The sequence below is a fragment of the Rhipicephalus sanguineus genome, chromosome 2 (genome assembly GCF_013339695.2).
Source record: "Rhipicephalus sanguineus isolate Rsan-2018 chromosome 2, BIME_Rsan_1.4, whole genome shotgun sequence".
NCBI classification, from domain to species: domain Eukaryota; kingdom Metazoa; phylum Arthropoda; class Arachnida; order Ixodida; family Ixodidae; genus Rhipicephalus; species Rhipicephalus sanguineus.
This window is the reverse complement of record NC_051177.1, coordinates 165,987,070-166,010,630: the sequence shown is the minus strand read 5'-3', so window position 1 is coordinate 166,010,630 and position 23,561 is coordinate 165,987,070. Positions and strand designations below refer to the sequence as shown.

Below are 23,561 nucleotides of genomic sequence, written 5' to 3'. Positions count from 1 at the left end.
GGTCGAACCAGACTATCCAGGCTCGTCTCGCACCGTACTGTAAGAATAACAAATGAGGGGAAACTGACTGGGATGACCATCTTCAAGCGGCTGCATACGCAGTGAACATAGCGGCACACAGCTCTGCAGGAACTTGCCCCTACGAGATTGTCTACGGCCACTGAATGCTACATTCGGCTTGGACACTCCCGTCAAAGTTGGGCATTCTGTTGCACGCCAGACACTTTGTCGCGAAATCCGTATGGAGGCGCGCAGGAGGATAGCACATGATCAGCAGGCGCAAAAGCGGTACTACTATCGACGCCACCGTGCGGCGCCGAAATATAGTATAGGCGACGAGGTGTGACTGCAGCGAGGTGCTCCATCGTCTTCAGACAAACTGCGCCCAAAGTACGAAGGCCCGTTTATGACTTCCGAGCGCTTAGGAGAGAACACGTGGCGAGTACGATCCACCGCTTCTGATGCACGCACGGACAAGAGAAAGCGGAATAACTTTGCTGTACATGTGTCGCGAATGAAGAACTGCGTCCGTCGACAAACGTGACATTGTATTATGCGCTTTTCTTGCAGGAGTAGACCAGTTGCAGCGTGGTTGAGTGTAGTGACGTATATATATATATATATATATATATATATATATATATATATATATATATATATATATATATATATATATATATATATATATATATTGTGAAGACGAAGATCGACACCGGGGCTCTGGTGCGCGGGGACAGCTAGCGGGGAGAGGCAGAGGAAGAAGAGGGCAGACAATAGAACAGCTAGCCCAGCTATAGAAAACATGGCTGTTAAGGGAGCACGCGCAGCAGGTATGCTACGCAGGCTCAGCAACAAGCGCGCAGGTTTACGCAGAGATGTGCTTCTTATGATTTATTGTATGTACATTCGACCGATATTAGAATTCGGCTGCGTTTTGTTTTCTGGTGCTCCAGCCTACAAAGTTCGACCACTGGTTCTTTTAGAACGTGAATCATTACGATTATGCCTTGGGCTTCCTAAATTTGTCGCAAACAATATTTTATACGAAGAATCACGACTGCCCTCTCTTATCAAAAGGTTTCATATTCTAACAGTACGAACATTCTTAAAAATTTATGCGTCTCCACAGAGGAGGTCACAGTATGTTTTCATTAATCAGCCGGCCTCATTCTTTAACCGCCAATGGTCTAGATTACGCTGCCCCCAAGTCATTTTTACACAAAGACTTTTGGACCCATTAAAAGTTCACCTCTATGAAGTACTTAAACTCAGCACTGTAGAAACGATTAGGATTGAATTTGACGACATATATCCACAGAATGCTAAACAGTTGCCATATCGATATCTAAACGGCATTTTGGAAGATCATTTGGCCAATCTGGAAACAAACATTGTGATAGCGACTGATGCTTCCGTTTGCGAAGAAAAGGCAGGGGTGGGAATCGCATCATTCTCTCTAGATTGGTCTTTCTCAATTCGGTTACCTGACTATACACCTATTTTCCAGGCTGAATTGCTGGCTATAGTCTTAGCATTGCGTAAATTGCCTCAGTGCCTGTCGGAAGCGGTTATTCTAACTGACTGCCTCTCTGTCTGTTCTTCCTTAAGAGCACCAAATTTGTCAAGTACCTTAGAGACATTCTATTCGCTAATTCCAAGACACTTACGGCTTATCCGATTAGTGTGGGTACCTGGCCACAAAGGTTTGATACTCAATGAATATGCGGATTCACTTGCAGTATCATCCCTCGATGGCCCTGTTATGTCTATTTTGCCGACGTCGGCATATGTCACTGCAGCGAGATTTGAAAAGCTTACAAGGTCCAATCACTTCGACAAATCTCCGGTGTTTTCATCAGACTTCCCGCAACTGAAGTTTCCTTGGAAGAGCAGATGGTGTTCCTCTAGAAAGGAAGAAATCTCAGTTACAAGGTTACGATGTCGAGTCCCCCCACTGAACTTTTACCTTCACAGGTCTGGTCTGGCTCAGTCACCTTTATGCCTTCACTGCATGGAGAGTGAATCTCTGGATCACTTCTTTTTGACGTGCCGCAGGTTTAAAATCCAAAGGAAAAGACTACTAGAAGATCCCCTTCGAAAGATGGGATTAAATTTGTCACTTCCGGTGGTTCTTTCATTTGGTGCTACCGTACTTGGTTTTAGCCACAGGAGTGTTTTCGACGCTGTATGCAATTTCCTACGAGAGACTAAAAGATTTGAATGTTAGGGGTAACATAGCTCAGTTTATTTTTAGAGCGTTTCTTTCTCTAATCACAGTTGTATATATAGGTACTTTTGGCCCTTTTTCTTTCGTTTCGTTTTTCCCCTTTAAGCTTTATGAAGTTGTACTGGTGATGTGTAACGCATAAAATGTTAATCTTTAAAACCGTTTCTTTCAAGAAGCGAATCCAATCTTTGAGAAAGGCACCGTCCGATTCATGGCCTATCCCCCTAAGTGGGTTGCGCCAAGTGTCTGAGGAACAACAACAACAACAACAGCTAGCCCAGGATCGGGTGCTGTGTCCGTCTCTGTTCCTTACAATGGCGCAGCCTGCGACGCGAATCGAACCTTGAAGCTGAAGCCACGTGTCCTCGAGAGTCATCGGCAGCGCGGGTCTATCCATCCAAGGAACGCCGTCCACGCTTACTCGATCATGGACTCCACGACTCGACCGCTGCTGCCGCTACTTATCGAATCATCCGCGGACGGCGTCCATGCCTCTTCGGTGGTTCCAGCGCACGACCTTCCAGGAACCGTGCTACTACCTTCGTCTGAGAATATGCACCGGCTCCTGTCGTCTGGGAACGTCGCGTACGCGCCCCGTGACACGCATCCGGTGCCCAAGACTCTTTCAACGCGTGAGCATCCAAGGGACGCTGTTCAGGCTTCCTTGGACGTGAATGTTGCCGTCGGGAGTACTGCTACCACCGCATACTCCGTCGACGTTAATCCTCGCTCTCTGTGCGCCTCATCCGACAGCGCCGCGGAGCTGTTGCGTACCATCGCACACCTCCGCGTTGAGATAAACGCCTGTATATTGCGGTGTTCCGAGCTGTATCCCGACGCTATACCATCACTGTGCGCAATGAATGCCCTGTTTGCTGCAGCTGCCTCACAAGGCCTTGAGTCCAGTTCAGTCCAGAGCCGTAGAGAGCTCCGGTGTGCCCTGACGCAGCTCGCATCTCAACTGGGCTCCTTGGCGTCGGCATACTCCAGATTTTCGGCTGCCGCTCCACCATCGCCGGCTGTCCACGAATTACCGGAGTTCCACGGTTTCCAGAACGATGCTGACGACTGGGTGGCGACCGTGAACGCAATCGGAGCTCGCGAGTGCTGGACGGATCAGCAGAAGTGGTGCGGGGCCATCGACCGCCTTCGAAACGGTGCCGCGGCGTGGCACAGGTACGAAGGCGTGAGGCAGCAATCCTGGGCCGAGTGGAGCACCAAGCTCAAAGCTGCCTTTGGACCGATGGACTACCACCTCGCTACCGCCACCCAGCCCAACCTCACTGCTACCGAGGTTGGAGCTCTGAAGGGGCATCACCTCGAGGCGGGTACTGTGCAGTGCAGCTTACCACCACGACAAGTTGAGGCAACATTCTCCCACAGCACTTGGTGACGCGTGCCCCAAACTCATCTTCCCTTGGTGACCTGGACGTGACGGCTCCTCTCGGACTCGGCACGCTGTCAATCCAGAAGCCGGACGAATCCAAGACCATTACTAATGTGTCCGGAGAGCCATCTGAGCTAACTCATCCGCAACTTAAAGCGCATTCATTGCCCGAATGCGCAGATGGCCACCTTGCTTTGAATGAGACCAACATCATATATATAAGTTTCACGACAAGAATTTTGCATCAGCGCCTCCCGGTGGTAATTAGAAGAATGTAAATGGACATATGTGGGTGTGATGAGAAGAGCTCTTTGGAATGTATGTGACGCAATAATAAAGAGGTTGACCAAACAAAAACAATTTATTATTCAACACCTGGTGATGAGAAAGATCATAGTTGTAAATACACATTAATAGCGCTTATGTGCAGTTGGCATGATTTTTCTAGAGCTCTTGGTTTTAATTCCTGTATGTTAATTTAACTTAGCTAAACCCTCTTTAAAACTAAGTAATGACGCCTTAAGTCGAAATTATTATCCTATCTGCTTCTCCAACAGAAATAATACACCCACTGCTGAATTTACCTTACTTATAGCTAGGGCAATGTGTTTCCGGAGTTTATTTGTCAGGAAAATGGAATGGTGTTTTATGGAGTACATATTTTTCTGACGGAAATTCGGCGTTTATCGGAGAACACACGAAGTGTATCGTAGTTGTCTGGAAGGTTTGAACAAAGAGACACTTATAAACACAAGCACAAATACTTTAATACAAAACACCCACGTTTATGCGGATTAGAACCATAAAGCTTGTTCCAATACAGGCAGGCATACTTTACATGGTCCGTATATTCGATGTCGTCTGCCGCGCTCTAGTGCCGCCAGTGGACCGTATATCAATGCATCGTCTCGCGCTCCTGGGGTCCGTATACATACGTTTACGTACGTCTCTCGCTCCGAGCTCGAGAAGCCCTTTGTTAAATGTACGATGGGTGCGGTCTGCGAAGTACCGTTGACATCAGGTAAACTTTGTATCGGCCAAACCGGCCGATGTATGAATGACTGCTTAGAGCATACCCTTTCAGTAAAGAACGGAACAGGGTCATATTGGCCGTTAAAATCGGAGTTTATCTGCTAAATCCGAACTGCCAAAAATTTTACCGACGAGTGTTTATTGGATTTTTTTGCATTTTTCCGAAAACACGGAACCCTACTTATAGCCATGTGTTCGTTTTTGCTACTTCTAAATTGTGCATTTATGTGTGTTTTTCACTGTGTTCCGTCTATTCATTATAAGACTTGCTGTCGCCTGACGCGGAAAAGCGTTGCACGCCTTCAAAACAGCTTGATCAACTGGGTTACATACATACCGACCATGCTGCTAGAAATCTTACGCTAACATGGACAAGAATTAGATTTAGGTGCACGTTAAAGAAGACCAGATGGTCAAAATTTTCGGAGCCCTCCACTACGGCGTCTCTCAAAATCAAATGGTGGTTTTGGGACGTCAAACCCCAACAGTTATTATATTAACATGGACAGGAAGTAGAAAGTTAAGTTCCTAAATCCATATGAACCAATCTCGAGGAGGCAGCGGACAACGGTACTTTCAATTTATTTTGATGGGGTTGGCAAGAAAGCGTCTTCTTCTTTCCCTTTTTTCTTTATTTTTACGGAAGACATCGCAAATGCCATATATACTCCGTTTCAGCACAAACAATACTTGCCATGAACAGCCACAACAAGTGCAGCTGTTATATTTTACGATTTCTTAGACGACGACGGAGTTGTGATTGAGGAGTTGCAAAGCATTGTATGACCGTTTAATGAGCAATGAACATACAAGTTCCTCATAATGGAAACTCAACACGCTACAAAGATACTCGTTTAGAGACGAGATGACGTCATATCTGTGATCAGGCAGCACCCCTTGTGCATATAATGGCATCACGCCTGCGTATATATATTTGGCGTCCCACTAAATACCGCGCCTCATCAATCGTACAATGCAGTGGAGGCAGCGTTGTCTGAGACAACGTGCTTAGCTTTCAGAAGATCCACTCAGAGGCCGTTCTCTCCTGCGTAATGTCTAGACCTTGTATTGAAGTCGTCTAACTGGGTTACATGAGGAGCGTAGGAGCACTAGAACTCCCTTCTCGTTAGGACTCAATTGACTCTGTTACGACATGTACCTTCCGACGTTCTGAACGCACCACAGACAAGCACGGACAGCCGTGCTTGTCTTCAGGCTACGGAAACTGCGAGGTTAAGCATAGGAGAATTGAGAAAACATTATCTTTCGAATAGTCATTGGCAAAGCAGATAAAGCACAGCAAGAAAGAACACATCAGTTACCTCTGCGTTCCTCCTGCACTGTGGCTTTATTAAGATGCTTCCTCTGTGAGTACAGCTAGTCGGCACTCATATCTGCCGCGACAGCGGCGACTCGCTACACGACCCTGGGTTCGCAGCGAGCGCAAAAGAGAAAAAGATGGTTGATCCCTTTGTCATAGGAATATGTATAACACGAAAGTGAAATGTGACGTCACAGAAGTAGTTGATTGCTTATAGTGTATTGGTATATCAGAGCTTGTAGAATGCCTATTGTTGTTTGGCAGATGTAGCACCACCTGATGTGTACGCACTCACATATACGCCTAGTGGTACATCTCCATACCGACGACTAACGCCCATGATCATAATTTAACATATACATGTACACCGCATACGGTGAATCCCGCGCAAATATGGCATCGACAAGCACATAATAAGCACTGATAATCGCTATGCCCTCCTTTAAAGCTTCCTGAAACGCGAATAGAAACGCTACGCGCGTCGTGTCGTCCTTCTAGCCTGGCAGTTAATTCTCCCAGGGCGAGCGAGGAACGCGGTGCGACAGCCAGGCGAGCGTCGGCGAGCTATTTTTTTTTTATATGGATCGATGCTATGAGCGAGGCTTGGGCTAAAGCCGCCACCTCGCGGTTTTTTAGCCTGGTGGCACAGATGTAACCACCCCGTTATAAAGGGGACGCTCACACCATCCATCAATCCAAGAGCACTTTGAGAGGAAAGTGCGAAAGAAAAAATTGCAGTGGCTTAGCTCGGTTATGCCAGGATATACGTAGCTTTAGCAAAGGTTCAGCTGATCATTCTGAGCTTTCCAGATTGTCTAGGATTAGCTTGATTGTCATGCTTGCTGCTGCTTCAATGACACACATTCGACCACATCGTTCAGAACCGGTAAACCTGGCGGCATGGCCGGGTAACGATACCCATTGGTAACGCTAAAGAGCGGAACGTTCTGCTTAACGAGAAAGTTCTTGCACGTTGTACAAACCCGCGCCACGGTTTCACCCCACTCAGGCGCCGCCACTAAACTCAACGTTTCACGCATGGCACTACTTAGCGGCGTCAAATATTTCATGTGGCATAGTCTTTCAAACACGTCGCACACGTATCCAAACGGAGTGTTTACGAAGTCCGTCTAGAAGGTCCGAGTCGCACAGGCGGTTTCGCTAAGTTTCACAGTATAGGCAGTCGATCGGCGAGCCTTGACGTCATCGCCGGCGTCTTGTTTTTGCTGCTGCAGAGGTGGTTGGGCACGTCGCTCTGCATCCTGGCCATGTCCTGGCGACGCCGCTATGCTAGACGTTCCTCCCTTTCCTCCAGTGTCTCCGCAGCACGTTTAGCCTTCCTCTGTTCATTCTTCGTACGCTGAACCGCTAATTGTAAGGCAACTACTTCGGGATCCGATGACATAAGCTTCTCGGCTCTTCTGCGCCGTTGAGCAGCATTTGCGATCTCTTTCTCCATGCCGTTACCCACCTGCAAACGCCAATCAGATGGGCTATCAAGCGGCACCAGCGAATTGTCAGACGGCGACTGCACAGCGAAGGCGAATAGCTGCGCGCCGCCATGGCTACGACGTCACCCCTCTCGAATGCGCAGAGCAGCAGTGGCGAGTCGCGCGCGCCGGCGCCAGTCTGTCTGCCCGGCCGACTCCACTCCCCTCGCTCTCCGCCACCAGCAGCGGCGGTGGCTGAGAGCGCGTGAGATGCCGGCTCCGCACTCACCCTCGCGCATGCGCAGCACGGCTCATGATGACCCACGCGAAACCGGCTGAGGCTAGGCAAGTGTAGCTAACGCTACAAAAAGGCGCGTTCATCTAGCCTTCGTTATAGGTTTGGCGGTAGCTCTTTGGGCTAAGCGCCCGCCAGCCATCCTCACGGACCGAGGTCATGGGTTCGACTCTTGTAGTTTTTTCTTTGCCATTTCATGGCGTGTTAAAAAATAGCTTAGTAGGTCGGCCTGGCTGGATATGAAATCGGCAGTTTTACCGGTCGTCCGATAAGCACGTCGGACGAACTCAAACGGCTGCATAACATTAGGGTTGAGGCAAGACCGCAGCTGCGTGCGGTGTCCGTATTTGCTTTTGTGTTAATCCACATTCTGTTCACTGAATGCCGGGAACGCATGGTTGAAGTGTCGTACTGTAGCATAGATAATACCGCTTTTGTTCTATTCGTCTCCTCTTGACGTGTATTAAGTTATAATATTGTTTCTTTTTGTTTTGTTTTTCTCACTTTCCCAATGCTTTTTAAAATTTGTTATCACATAACCAGGGGAACATCTCTGATGTTTTCATTAATTTGTGAGGTTTCGCACTTCGCCGTAAAGACAGCAATACGTTTAAAAAATCACAGAAAACATTGTTTGGCATCTGGTGGTCTCAAGAGATAACAACGCAATCACAGCGCACATTTAACATAACCACTAGAGCAACATTGCAACATAATGAAATGGAGGCAACGGAGCATTGCCTCCATTTCATTATCGCCAAAAGAGGTGACGGCGCGCGTGGTGTATAAATATGTTCTGCGCACGTTCGAAATAAATCTTTTTTGGAAGTGGCGCTCCGTGTGTGTGTTCCTTACCTTCCTCCGTGTCTTATTCGCACCTTAAACTTCAAATACGTTAAACCAACAAGCCCAATCTGCAGTTCTTATTTCCATTTCAGTTCGAACATGAGCACCAAATAATGCGCATAATGGAGACTTAGAGACGTTCATTTTCGTGACACATAGTAGGTGCATAGTTTTGGGCGTAATCGAAATACAGGTACATAATTCTGCATGGAAAATGTCTGCAGGGACACTCAAGGTCCCTTATTCAATCGCCTAAGCCGACTCGAAGGCGAAAGCCACGTTCTGCTTTTTCTTTTCAGTTCATGTAGCCATACCCTTCGACTCCCTCCGAAAGCTTTCTGCAACTAACGTGGTTTTGCTCCGCCTCCACGATAGAAGGCATTGCAAGCTATGTGCACCTCATCTTTTTCTTCTCAGTTATGTGTACTGAACCTCCCACGCCCCCCTCCCAAAGTTTTCTGCATCTAACGTGGCTTTGCACTGCCCCCAAGGTCGGAGGTATCGCAAGGTTTTTGCACATCACCTTGCTTCGACAGCCTCCCTGATGGGCCCACGTTTCATCAAGCGACGATGTCATCTGATGACGTCATTATGTGACGTCGTATGTGACGTCGTGATGACGTCATATATTTAGGCGATCTGTCACGATACAACGACGTCACATGGTGAGATCATCACCTGATGACGCTTTTTTGCATCCCTCGTGGTGACGCCGCCGACATCTACAGTCGGCGGCGGTCGATTTTAATGTTTAATGTGTCATCTTCTTAAAAAAAAAGTTAAAAAACAGCACACTCGCTGCAACTGCAAATCGAAATTCCACCTGACTTCTCCTGTGCAATTAAGTCATGAAACATCTTTATTCAATCGAAGACCGCCTTCCTGTCATCTTCGATTTGAAAACAAAATGCAACCATTGCAAATGCCTCGCCTGTGCGCGCGCAAACAAGCGCTCACCAGCCTCGCCAAGGAATGCAAGGGTTCTCAATCCTCTTCGAGTTTCGTTTTGACCTTTGGCGCCCAGGAAGCTTTCCCAACAATAAAAAAATGACGAATCGGGCTTTGCTGATGCCAAAGGTTGAGTCGTTTGAATCTCTGAGAGCTCCGCTTTTTCGCCCCTTAAAAGAATGAAAGAAGTCCTGGAAGCAACAGAATGCAAGCGCACGAAGGATTTCTCGAGAGCTTCGGCGAAGCCTTTCACTTTCAACTAAGTTCAAAGAAAAAAAGGGAAATGAATAAGTATAAGAGAAAGTTTTCCAAACCTGTTAGTGTACAGTTGAGATAATATATGGAAAACGGTAAAACATTGGGACAGGAGAAATGCAAACATGATAAACATGATGCTGAGTAAGCTGATTACGGATGGTGGGCTTTTGTTCAAATGGAATTGCCGCGCGCGATAATTGCTTACCCTTAACGGAGGCATGTTCATGAAATCTTCACTTCTGGGTGTACATTCATGGAATTTTCACTTCCGAAAGAATAGTCAGAGAGCGAATAGCAGCTCTCCTACAGAATTGAGATCGCTTCTAGTGTCGCAGTTAAACACACGTAACACAAATGCTCGGTCTTTTGAGATGGATAGAAGTTATTTTCTGTCAATTATGCGATTATTTCTTTGCTTTATAAACATCACTAGAAGCCCTTCGGAGTGGAATTGTCAATATTGTCTCGTGGTCGTGACGTCGACGAAGACAACAGGCAGCACGTCCGAGATGAAACTGTTTATATGGCCGAACTTGTGGCCGAGAAACTGAGAGTTAGAACTACAGCAATACACGCTGTACAATGATAGCGGCGAACAGGGCGTCGTCCGTCGATCAACTGACAAGCGGTCAAGCGCGTCGGCTTTTATACAGGCGCTATGGAACTTTCCAGCAATATCGCTGGTGGTGGCGTTATCTCTTGACAAAGCTGGAACATTCGCGTGCGGCGCGCAATCTTAACAAAGCGATCTACTAAAATCGTGAAGCTTCTCGAACACTGCTTCGCGGCCAGCGTCGAGCGTTGATAACCGTCCTTGCTGGTCAAACTCGAACACATCAAAATAAAAGAAGAAGCGGGCGTGGCAATATGATACTAGCATACCTATATATTGGCGTCGCGATACACATGACGAAACAATAGATGTAATAAGGAGTAATGATACCTATGTGTAATGCGCCAGCAGGCAAACGAAGTTTGTCGTTAAAGCTTATCTTCTGCAGGTTTATGAACAATGGTGGCACTTTTTTTTTTCATTGACCTGCGCAATAGCTTTGTCGGCAATGCGGCAATGCCAAACGTAGGATATCGAGTCTGCCTCATGATGGTACGCAGTGATGTGATTTGTTGTTTGCAGACAACAAATATGGGATGGAATTAGTATATAGCTCTGCAAGACCAAAATTTATTCGACATTAACCGTTGGTAATGAACACACATTGGATGATACACGTATGCCGAAAATCTGAGTAGGGCTTCAGATATTCAGGTGTTCTAATAACGTGCTTTATATCAAATGCTGATAAACATATTCTTTTAAATCGGCCTACTGCAACTTTATTTTTCGACTTAAGTGGACGTAACGTCGCTTGGAAAAGCGCTAACCACATCAAATAGATAGATAGATAAATAAATAAATAAATAAATAAATAAATTTATACATATATAAATGAAATACACGTCATCGCGAATGACGGAATCAGCGATGTTATTCACTGACGATAAACTCAACTCATTACCCACTATTATCACGAATATCTTCTGTAAGCATACCTGGATTCTCCAAAAATCTTATGGAAAGTGTGTGTGTGTGTGTGTCTGTGTGTGTGTGTGTGTGTGTGTGTGTGTGCGCGTGAGTGCGTGCGTGCGTGTGTGTTTCAGCCCGAGTGGTAAAGTGGTTAGCAGTGGGCACGAAAGCGGCAGCACCGTTTGTGCCCTCCTGTGTCTTCTGGGGTCCTGCTCATTTGCGCGAAGAAAAAACTATTGAAGGTAGGCACCTCGCTGAAAAGTTTTCTCTTTTTCACTACAAAAGAGTGTTATGAAATCTAAGCAATGCAAGAGCAAAGCATTCGCATGGACACACGTCCAGTGGCGCATTATGCACACACTTACTCGCAGCAAAAATGTTGTATAAAGTAACTTTTTGAAGATCGACCGATGACCAGACACGCATGGTCACTCGTACATGCTAACTCGTTCTGCGTATTAGACTGCACAATTCCTTCCTGCCCCCTTCTCCTTCCCCTTAATCTATGGCACTGTGCTGCCAGTGTTGATTTACAACGGCTTTGTGTGTCATTCGCTCAGCATTCTGGTGCGTACGATTAACAGAAGTGGATTTAAAATATTAGAAAAAACATACAAAGGAGGTGATGTTCGGACGTTGCACTAATTTTTAAAGGCAAAACCACTATCGCTCCTGTAATTGGCGCAATGCTTAGTCCGCAGATATGAACATAGGAGTAGCAAAGTAAGAGTGGTTAGAAGTGAATCCTATTGTTTTGTTTATCGCCGAGAGTGTGTGTATTTTTCACAAATGTGGCAAGTATTGCAGTCGGGCGTAGCATTCAGTTTCAGTTTCAGCTGATTATTTACGCAAAATACATAGGTTCATGGTTAGAAGTACGCAGACGAGGGTCGCAAAGTTGAGGGACTATAGTAGGACCTGTGGTTAACAAGAACGTGGAAACGATTAATTACTATAGCCGGTCAAATTTACACGATGCAAGCATATATGAATAGCGAAAGTACTACTCAAAAAACGCCTTCAGTGCTATATAAGGAGTGCATAAGAATGAGTTATACATGTAAATGAGCACTCCATAAAATATAAATCTAAAGTTACACACATTTGCGAAGCTAATTGCATAAGAAATAATTATTAATAATTAATAATAACTCTTGCATAAGAAATAATTATCATTGACCAAATAATTACACAAGATGAAAGTTTATAAGTTCACGTTTGTATCAATGCAATGAGAATGATGATTAGCCTGAAAGAGTGGAGTAGCATTAGTGTAAAAAAAAAACGCCAGGCCTGGGCTGAAACCGCAGCACAGTCACAGCGCAAGCTGGAAGAGCGGCGTTTCTAGGGCCCTTTGTAAGCGCTCTTGGGGCTACAATACAAGAACACTAGAAAGGTACCCACTACGCCACCAATCACAATTTTTGTGAAGTTGGGAAGCACCTACTAAGCCATTATTCGTCATTCTGCGGAGAAGCGAGGCACCAGCTACACGTCTGTAAGGCATTATGTGCACTTTCTTGACGCGATGACTGATGACGATAGCTCAGCCCTTTGTAATGGGTTGGAAGCTTTAAACGGCCCACCAGTTATGTAATTTGCATTGGGTGACTCCCGGTTGCTATTTCCCTCTCCCGTCATGCTGTATAACATACGCTGACTTGGGAGAGATACGGGGGGGGGGGCGAAGAATTTGACTGAGACCCCCAGGAAATGGATCATGCGCTTATGGGCTTCCTGGGCAACCAATACAAGTGCACTTGCGTGGAACCCACTACGCTGTAAATCATTGTAATTTTACTGAGACCCCGAGGAAATGGATCATGCGCTTATGGGCTTCCTTGGCAACCATTACAAGTGCACTTGCGAGGAACCCACTACGCTATAAATCGTTGTAATTTCTGAGAAGTAGGGCAGCAGGTACTGTGCCATTTTTCGTCATTCTACGGAGAGCCGTGGTACCTGCTAAACGCATGTAAAGCATTATGCGCACATTGTTGATGCTGTGCCTGATGACGATGAAGAATTGGCGGAGCCCTTTGTAATGGGTTGGAAGCATTCAACAACCTACTCGTTGCGCAATTCGCATTGTGTGACGCCTGGGTACAGAATTCGCATTGTGCGACGCTTGGTGCTTATTATTATTACCACGCTATATTGTATATGCTAATGTGGTTCCTTCCCGACATGAAGCCTGTATAGGACCTTTTTGCAAGGCAGTTTCAAGCACCGGCGTGGCTCAGAGGTTGAATACTGGGCTCCCACGCAGAGGGCCCAGGTTCGAACCTCGTTCCATCCTGGATTTTTTTTCTTATTTCGAGCGATACTGGTTACGGACACCGGCGGCGGCGGCGGCGGCGACGGACAACTACGGCGCCAAAAAGGGCCTGTGAAATGATCTCATAACAGCTTTCGCTGTAAAAGAACTGTTGATAATAATGCGAATGAGATTGAACAGATAAAAAACGGAAACTGAAACTAAGATTGGCTACGTGGGATTCCTCTCAAAGGGCTTTGTTTTCATACTGCCGTACAGCTACTGACAACGTGAAGCTAATAATTACTTTTGTTTTGGTGAGTGAGTTCAAGCATAGCCTATAGCGTCATCATAGCTATATAGTATTTGGAACGCGCTTGCGCAGAGACCACGTTAATGAAAAGTATTCACCAAAAAAACTAAAATGTAATCTCACTAAACACAAATACACGTAATCAACAGCTTAAAAAAAGCTCCAATCGTTATTACCTGTATTCATAGCATATAAACCTACTACTGTTCGCGTTTACAAAGCCAACAGTGACGATCGAGGTGCTTCGCGCGTGATTCGAAGGAATCTGCACGACTGTGGGTTAAGACGTCAGTTGTGACTCGAACTCCATTTTCGCAGAGTTTTCATCCGCATTTCTTTGTATTTTCATATTCGTGACATTTTATGCAATAAGTTCCCACATCACAGCCATGAGATACAAAATGCTGCTGCCAGAATTGTGACACTTTGCGAGCTTATAAATCAAATAATCATTAAGTCCACCTTCGTAAGTACACGCCACTCTGATGGTGTTGCGCAATCCGCCGTGGATGCTGGCACGTAAGGAAAACCGCACCGCGAAGACGAGGGCGCGGATTCGACTGTCAGCCACGGCGGCTCCATTTTGATGGGCGCGAAATACGAAGCACTCCCGTGTGCTCAGGTTTCGGAGCACGTTAAAGCAATGGTCATACAGTGGGGGGCTCTGCATATAAATAATGCAGAGCCCCCCAATACGACGTACCTCATGATGATATCATGGTTTCGGCACATAAGAATAAAGAAAATATTGTTCGGATGTGATTGCCTGCAGTTGTTTGTGTGCGCTTTCTTTGCAATATGGTGCGCGAACTTGAAATATAACGAAGCTGTAGCTACTCGTAATCAGTAAAGATAAAGAATATTGGTATCGGAGGATGGCAACCATGTGCGCGAACGTTGTCCTTCGTAATGCGTGAATTATGGTTGAAGCACCTCATTTACATTTACCGTTCATGCCTTAATTGATATCCAGCGTGTAGTATTCTTCGACAATGCAACTTTTGAAACAATAAGAAACTGCTAAATTTGCAATGCCAATACATCTTCCTATCCGTTCAGCATATGGTGATGAGCTCAACGTAGGATCTCAATCGGCAGTGAGCGACCAGCACCTTGCTAAAAATGTAGCACTTTCCTCGTTTTTCTACAATTTCCCGTATAGCCTCCAGCTGGAAGTCAATGTTACCAGTGCCGCGAGACTTCACATGCGCAAGCACCAGTAATTCGTACCACAGTTTAAAATTAAAATTACAGTAACTTTTACATTAGCAGAACCCGATATGACAATGCTCTCGTAACTTCACAATGCCCCTGATATTTTCTCGTTTATTAACCTGCAATCATGACGAAATACAAGAGCATTTTTTTTAGTTTTTTCCCCATTTCAACGTGGCTACTGTGGATATGATAGAACTCCCGACCTCTTGCTCAGCATAACAATATTATATCCACCCAGGTATTCCGGTGCTTTTATGTCGAACTCATTAAAAACGGTCGCATATTGCGCAAGAAGCTCTAGTGGCCTTCCAATCCCGTCAAAATAATAGGAAGAAACTACTTGACTGCATATTTCTGCGTTTCATTTCAATGATAGTTGCACCTATGCGCCGTTGGCGCTTTGAAGTCTTTCGTTTTTCCCGTGAACTAAACCCAGTTATCGATGCGCCACCTATTGCTCTTTATCTTTGTGCACGCAAAGTACTCATCGGAAAAATTCGCCTTTGCGACGGCTTACGTGCTACTGAAATCGACAGGCGACCACACCAGCAAGATGCAGCCAATCTCACCTTAAGGTATGTAAGGCACACGCAATGGCGAACACAAAGAGGGCAAGTAGCGGTTGAATCGATACGCTCAAGCTGCTATCGCTGCAGCTCGGGCGAGTTATCGATGCTATAGTAGATGACAGTTTCATTGCAAGAGTGCGCACGTTTGCCCATGCACGGTGACCTATTTCGGCGCCAGATTGCTTTCCCTGGGGAAGTTTCTGGCCATTTTGGTATTCAAAGACTCGTTATGGAAGTGTTTCAAAATACTGAAATGTACGAGTCAGGTGCACGCTCTCCCATACGCAGTTACAGGTTTGTGGAGAGCAAAGGGCGTGTCTGCGGAGCATATGTGATTGGTTGGGAGCATGGCTGAGGAGAGTTGTAACGACGTGTATGAACCTAATATTTCAGTGGCACTTTTCAGATGTCAATCGCTTTTATTCCATTCCGAAACATCTTCAACGGCAGTATGCATCGTGATGGCTGATCATTTTTTTGCGTATTTCTCGTTACGTTGCTCAACGTCTTATGTGAAAAATGATAGTAGTGTCTTTTTTTCTGTCGCGTCTGCGATTTCCTTCTCTTTCCTGTATTCATCAGACCTGAGAAGTGTCACGGGATACAAAGAAAAGCAAGCTAACGCATTGCACGCAAGTACTTACAAGCAAGTACTCTGAACAATCTGGTACCATGCACGTCCTAGACAGGCCTAGTGATTTTAATTTTAGAAAAAAATTTCCATTCAGCTACACACAAGATATTGTTCCTTTCTTCTCTCTTCACAGTGTTGTGTGCCCGTTTTCGTAAGTATTAACAGAGATATTTGCCAACAATTCTGCGTTTTTATTGTTTCTTGTACACTTAGAAGAGCGCGAGAAAGTTGCCCAAAACTGACAGAACTGATCAAGACTGTAGGCAACAAGCACGATTCTCTCTCTCTCTCTATCTGTCATTTGCGTTATATGTCAGCATCACTACTGGCACAGTTTCTCCTTTTTTACACGTGATTGGAGTAATTGAAGCATCAGGGCCCGATTCAATACAGGGCGCATAAAGTACAAGAAGAGAGCAGAGTGGGTGAGGAAACAAACGCGTGTAAAAGACATGTGCAGGTCATGTAGCGTGAAGGCAAGTGACATGTCTCGCTTGAAGACAACGACAACGAAGTGCGCGCGCGACTACACTGGCGCTGTGGCACGAGCGTCATTCTGGTGTCGAACGTTAGCCATTCGTGTCTCCAACGCCTAGCTGCGCTTTTTAAAGTGTTCATGTTTCCTTGCATAAAATAAATCGTCGTACAGCCATAAGTGGCTGTACAGACGTAACAGTTGGCGACGAGGAAGACTCTGGACTCACCGGCACTTCACCGACGTCAAGGAACGGAACGAGATGGCGACGCCTGACTTTGGTCGGCTACCCGAATTCAGCGGCAGCTCCGGCTCCTGGAGATCCTGGTATGGGAGGCTACAGTTCTTCTTCGAGGCTAACGACATTACGGACGCTTCCAAGAAACGTGCTCATCTGCTAACGTTATGCGGGGAACAGACTTACGACGTCGTCTGCGCCCTCGTTCAACCCAAGCAGCCCAACCAAGTGAGCTACGATGACATAGTCGAGATGCTCAAGGCGCATTTTGATCCACAGCTGTCTGAGGTCTTCTGCAGGGCACGCTTCCAACGTCGTGACCAACGGCATGACGAAACGGTCAGTGATTACGTAACAGCGCTCAAGAAGCTAGCAGCAGATTGCAATTTTGGAACAAGCGTAGACGCTGCGGCGAATCCAACAATGCTGCCTCTTGATGTAATGCTGCGTGATCGTTTCGTTTGCGGTCTTCGGAACGAGCAGGTCCAGCAACGGCTGTTCGCAGAAAAGGACTTGACATTCAAGAGAGCCTTTGACATTGCACTGCGAGCTGAAAACGCCGTCGAAGATCAGAAAAACGTGAAAACGGAATTCAAAGAGATTCACTATAGGGACTGAGGTTAGGTCCACTATAACAATGCGTGTGGCGGCGAGCGTAAAAACCAGGGAACCGTTCAGACCGATGGCAGGAGCAGAAAAAGACTATTCTTTATTGTTCGTTTTCTTTTCCTCGCAGCCCGCAGCACGAGGAGCGTGCGCATGCACATGCGCCTGTGCGCGCCATAATTAATAGTCAGCCGATGCAGACGACGATGGCCGCTAGAGGGCTCCCCCTCCCTTTAAGAGAAAGGGGGGTGAAGCGCTGGCGTCAAAGAAAATGTCTTTGATGTCAGAGGGCCGGGCGAATCCTTGGTTGCAGGGGCGGCTTAGTGGTCGAAAGCGCATATGGCGGGGCGGTTGCCAAGTAGGCGGGTTTGACTCTGTCCAGAGCGACGACTTCTTCCCGCCCGTTGAGCTCGATGGTAACAGTTTTTTCTGTCCGGCTGAGCACCTTGAACGGGCCGTCGTAGGGAGGCGTAAGGGATGGTCGAATTCCTTCACGCCGGACGAAAACGTGGCTCGCTGTAGCCATGTCCTTGCTGACAAAAACGTCAGTCGATGATGCATCCCGACTAGGGCAAGGACGCAGGCGAGAAAATAGGAAGCGAAGCTGTTGAGCGTAACTGTCTGGATCGGGCGTAGCGACACTAGCTGACGCGAAAAATTCACCAGGCATACGCAACGTTGTACCGTAGACCAACTCCGCCGTTGTGCAGCCGAGGTCTTCCTTGAAAGACGAGCGGATGCCAAGCAGGACGAGAGGAAGATCTTCAGTCCAAGACGAACGAGCCTGGCGAGCCATCAAGGCGGCTTTAAGTTGACGATGAAGGCGTTCAACCATTCCATTTGCTGATGGGTGGTAGGCGGTCGTATGGATATGACGAACGCCAAGCAGGTCTGTGAGTTTGCGGAAGAGATCGCATTCGAACTGTCGGCCGCGATCGGTGGTCACAACGCTGGGACATCCGAAACGAGAGATCCAGCCACTGACAAACGCTGAAGCCACGGTAAGTGCTGTTATGTCGGTGAGAGGAAACGCTTCCGGCCAACGGGTGTAACGGTCCACACAGGAGAGAATGTAGCGAGCACCTCTGGATGGCGGAAGTGGTCCAACGATGTCGATGTGGACATGATCAAACCGAGCATCGGGTGGGCGAAATGAGTGAATTGGTGATTTCGTATGTCGTGTCGTTTTGGAGCGTTGACAGTGCACGCATTCACGCGCCCAACGGCGCACGTCGAAGTTCACACTCGGCCACACAAAGCGGGTCGTAATGAGACGTTGCGTAGCACGAACTCCTGGATGGCTTGTGCCGTGAAGCTTGTTGAATATGTGACGGCGGAGTCGGAGTGGGACAAACGGACGTGTTCGACCCCGTGACACGTCGCAAGTGATGGTGCCGGAAGAAAATGGGAGGGGAACGTCGGACAGTACCAGTGATGTGGTGGATGAGCGGATGTCTCGAAGTTCGACGTCTGTAAGTTGCGCCGTGGCGATTTCTTCGAAGTCAAGTGTGGGTGCCGATATCGCGTCGATACGGGAGAGGGCATCTGCAGCCGCATTGACTGGGCCTTCAATGTACCGGACGTCTACAGTGAATTCGGAAATAAAGTTGAGGTGCCGTATTTCTCGTGCGGTATAAGTATCGGGGTTACCGCGAAAAGCGAATGTCAAAGGCTTGTGGTCCGTAAGGACGTGAAAGCTTGAGCCTTCCAACAGATGTCGGAAATGTCGAATGCCCAGATATACGGCCAGTAGCTCACGACCAAACGTGCTGTAACGCGTTTCTGCCGGTTTCAGTTTCTGAGAGAAAAAACCGAGTGGATACCAAGAGTTGCGCTCCCACTGCTGTAAAACTGCGCCGACAGCCGCACTAGAAGCATCGGTGATAAGGCGCATTGGTGCAACGTGCAGAGGATGTACCAGCAGTGTAGCGTCCGCCAATGCGTTCTTGGCAGCATAGAAGGAAGCTTCAGCGTCAGACGTCCAAGTCAGTGGGGAGGACGGAGCTTTGGTGGTCTTGAGGAGATCCGTGAGCGGTATGATAATGCGGGCAATGTTGGGAAGAAAACGGCGGTGGAAGTTGAGCAACCCAAGGAACTCGCGGAGCTTTCGGAGTGATGTTGGGCGAGGGAAGTCGCGCAAGGCTTGAACTTTCTTGTCCAACGGCCTGATTCCCTCTTTTGTCACACGGTGTCCGAGGAACTCAATATCGTCGACACCAAAGACACACTTTGCGGGGTTGATGAGGAGGCCATGTTCCTGGAGTCGAGAAAATAGCAGACGCAGATGGGTGCAATGCTGTTCGGGGGAAACACTAGCCACCAGGAGGTCGTCGAGATATGCAAATACGAAGGGAAGTCCACGAGTTACTTCGTTTATAAACCTCTGGAACGTCTGAGCAGCGTTTCGCAATCCGAACGGCATGCGAACATACTCGAAAAGTCCGAATGGTGTCACAATTGCAGTCTTCGGGATGTCCGCTGGCTCGACCGGAATCTGGTGGTAGGCCTTTACCAAGTCTATTTTGCTGAATATCACCGCTCCCGCGAGGTTGGCAGAGAAGTCGTGAATGTGAGGGAGGGGATAGCGATCAGGTATGGTGCGCGCGTTGAGGGCTCGATAGTCACCACAGGGGCGCCAATCCCCTGGATCACGCTTTGGGACCATGTGGAGAGCTGACGACCAACTGCTCGACGAAGGGCGGATGATGCCCAGTTGCAGCATGTGGTCGAATTCTCTTTTCGCGATGGCAAGGCGGTCCCCAGCGAGGCGCCTGGGTCGGCAAAATACTGGAGGGCCAGTAGTGACAACATGATGCGTGACGTTGTGACGTACAGGCAGCTCAAGGTTGGAAGGCTTCGTGATGGCTGGAAAGTCTGCTAGAATTGAGGCGAACATAGATGCCGGTATCTGTGGCGCCGTTCCAGTGGTATATGTTGGAGGTGCGAGGATGCCTTGTATGGACATCCTGGTCGTTGTGTCGACGAGTCGACGTGCCCGGAGGTCAGCGCTGAGGGCGAAGTGGGTCAGAAAATCAGCACCCAATATGGCCATGCGTACATCTGCAACAACGAATACCCATCGGAAGGTGCGTCGGAGACCCAAATCGATGGTGGGAGAGCGCTGACCATATGTATTGATGGCAGAGTTGTTGCCTGCTTGAAGGGGAGCAGTCTGCGGAGAGCGCTGCCGGTCGAGTCGTGTGGCAGGAACGACACTGACCTCTGCACCTGTGTCCACGAGAAATCGATGTCCGGCAATCCTGTCAGTGACGTAGAACAGGCGGCTTGTCGTATGGCAAGAGTCACTGGCCGCCATCAGTGGCTCTGCGGTACGTTTCCCTGCCAGCTGCAAGGAGGACGACACTGACGCGCGCTGGCACCGAAGTTGCTGTGATACCAGCAGTAGACGCGTCGACGAGGACCGGAACGGGAGCTAGACCTTGGAGACAATCTGGGACGGTAATCGCGGTCTCGTCGACGGGGGTGAGACGGTGGCCGTAGGGCATTAACAGTCTCGGCGAGGTCGTCGATCAGTTGCTCCAAGCGAGACTGCCGGTCCTCGAGTTGCGACAACGGAACGCTAGATGCAGTAGCCACAGTACCTCCTACTGCATAGTCAGCGACGCGATCGGCCTGCTCCGCCAGCTTGTCGAGGGGCAGGTCGTCAGGTGCGGTAGCCAAGGCAAGGACTACATTCTGTGGCAGGCGCTGGAAAAACAGTTCTCGCAGCAGCGGGCTGTTTACATCCAACTTACAGCCACTGAGAAGCTGCTGCATGCGACGTAGCAGTTCTGACGGTCGCCGGTCGCCGAGCTCCTCTTCGTTGAGAAGCTGCTGGAGACGCCTGCGCACAGACACAGACTTGCGTTGCAGCACCGTCGTTTTAAAGTGGTCATAAGGTGTGGTTTCATGGGGCGTGCACACAAGGTCGTGAAACTCTGCAACCACTTCCGTTGAGAGCGCGGAGACAGCGTGGCAATACTTCGCTTGTTGCGAGGTAATGCGCCGAAGGGCAAAGATGGCCTCCACGTGCGTGAACCAGGCTGCAGGATTCTGGGGCCAAAACGACGGCAGGTGAATATGCACCGTGGCGATGCCCTCTGCGCCGATCGTCGGTCTATCGCTTGTGGTCCCGTCCATGATGTAGTGCTCGCCCTGCGATCACGTCCGTGTCACCACGTTATAGGGACTGAGGTTAGGTCCACTATAACAATGCGTGTGGCGGCGAGCGTAAAAACCAGGGAACCGTTCAGACCGATGGCAGGAGCAGAAAAAGACTATTCTTTATTGTTCGTTTTGTTTTCCTCGCAGCCCGCAGCACGAGGAGCGTGCGCATGCACATGCGCCTGTGCGCGCCATAATTAATAGTCAGCCGATGCAGACGACGATGGCCGCTAGATTCACGAAGCCTGCACAAGTATCGGCAAGACAGAAAATCAACGTCACTCGAGTGCATCTGCCCAAAAGAAGAAACAACACTGTTGGCGTTGTGACGCGCAGCATAGTCCGGACACTTGCAAGTTTCAGACAGCTTCCTGCAACTACTGCAAGAAACGCGGACACATTGAAAAGGCCTGCCTGAAAAAGCGGAAAGAGGCAAGAACAAACAAGAACAACAACATCTAATATCCCCGACAAGGAACTGCGAAAGTGGCCTCAGCACCAGTCACGACTCAACAGGATTCACCAGACGCGGCACTTTACGAGCTCAACACCTTAATCGACGCGTCCAGCACGCAGAAGGCCATGACTCAACTACGCATACATGGCAAGACCTTGGAGTTCGAAGTCGACTCGGGTGCAGCCTGCACACTCATCAGTGAGGCCACGTTCAAAGCTACGTGGACAGATGACCCACCACGGCTTCAAACGGACAACATTCTCCTACGCACATGGTCAGGCCAGTCCCTCCGAGTTCTCGGATGTGCAACGGTGGATATAGAGCACAAGAACAAGAATTGCACACTACCGCTTGTTGTCATCAAAGGAGCAGGTTGTAACCTCCTCGGACGAAACTGGTTTCTTCATCTGGGTATACAGATCACGGGCATCAATGACGTATCAGACGACAAACTTGTTTCGAAGCTTCTAGACAAGTACTAGTCTGTGTTCAACGAGGACATCTCAGGACACGTCGGTCCTGCGGTACAACTTGAACTCGTGGAAGGAGCGAAACCAAAGTTCCTAAAAGCACGACCAGTTCCTTTCGCGCTGCGGTCAGCTGTAGAAGCTGAATTGGATCGACTGCAAAGTCAAGGCATAATCGAGCCTGCGCAGCATTCGGATTGGGCAACGCCTCTCGTACTTGTTCGAAAGAAAAACGGCTCGTTGCGAATATGTGGCGACTACCGTTGCACAGTGAACCAGGTATCGAAGAAGGCCGACTACCCACTTCCAACAACTGATGAAGTCCTTAGCCACTTGAGGGGAGGCAAGGTATTCAGCACCCTGGATTTGGCACAAGCTTACCAGCAACTTCACGTAACGCCAGAGACAGCAGAGATATTGACCCTGAACACGCTGAAAGGGCTTTACAAGGTCAAACGATTGCCTTTCGGAATCTCTGCAGCTCCAGCCATTTTTCAACGCTTTATGGAGACTATGCTGTCTGGCATCACAGGCGTTTGCGCATACCTATATGACGTGATCATCAGTGGAAAAGACGCCACGGAACACGCCGAGAGACTGGAAGAAGTTCTGAAGAGGCTACGCAATTGCAACCTTCGTCTCGGCAAAAACAAGTGCTGTTTTGCAGTGCGAGAAGTTTCTTTTCTGGGACACCGAATTGACGAGATAGGCGTCCACACCAACGAAGAGAAAGTTCGAGCAATAACGGATGCTCCAGCACCAAACTGCAAGCAAGCACTTCAATCATTCCTTGGAATGCTGGCTTTCTACGACAGGTTCTTGAAGAACAGGGCAACAATTGCCAGCTGTCTCTACCAGCTCCTTCAGCAGGACGCCACATGGAGATGGGAGACC

At 48.2% G+C, this 23,561-nt stretch overlaps 2 protein-coding genes across 2 annotated transcripts; one reads left to right on the top strand and one right to left on the bottom strand.

Annotated features, from left to right (window-relative positions):
- The first annotated feature begins 16,997 nt into the window (after nt 1-16,997).
- Nucleotides 16,998-17,591, top strand: LOC119382019 (uncharacterized). Its single transcript, XM_037649760.1, has one exon. It carries the CDS (start codon nt 16,998-17,000, stop codon nt 17,589-17,591), a length of 594 nt encoding a protein of 197 aa, XP_037505688.1.
- A 3,303-nt stretch (nt 17,592-20,894) lies between these two features.
- Nucleotides 20,895-21,719, bottom strand: LOC119382018 (uncharacterized). The gene has a single exon (XM_037649759.1). It carries the CDS (start codon nt 21,717-21,719, stop codon nt 20,895-20,897), a length of 825 nt encoding a protein of 274 aa, XP_037505687.1.
- Nucleotides 21,720-23,561: the final 1,842 nt, after the last annotated feature.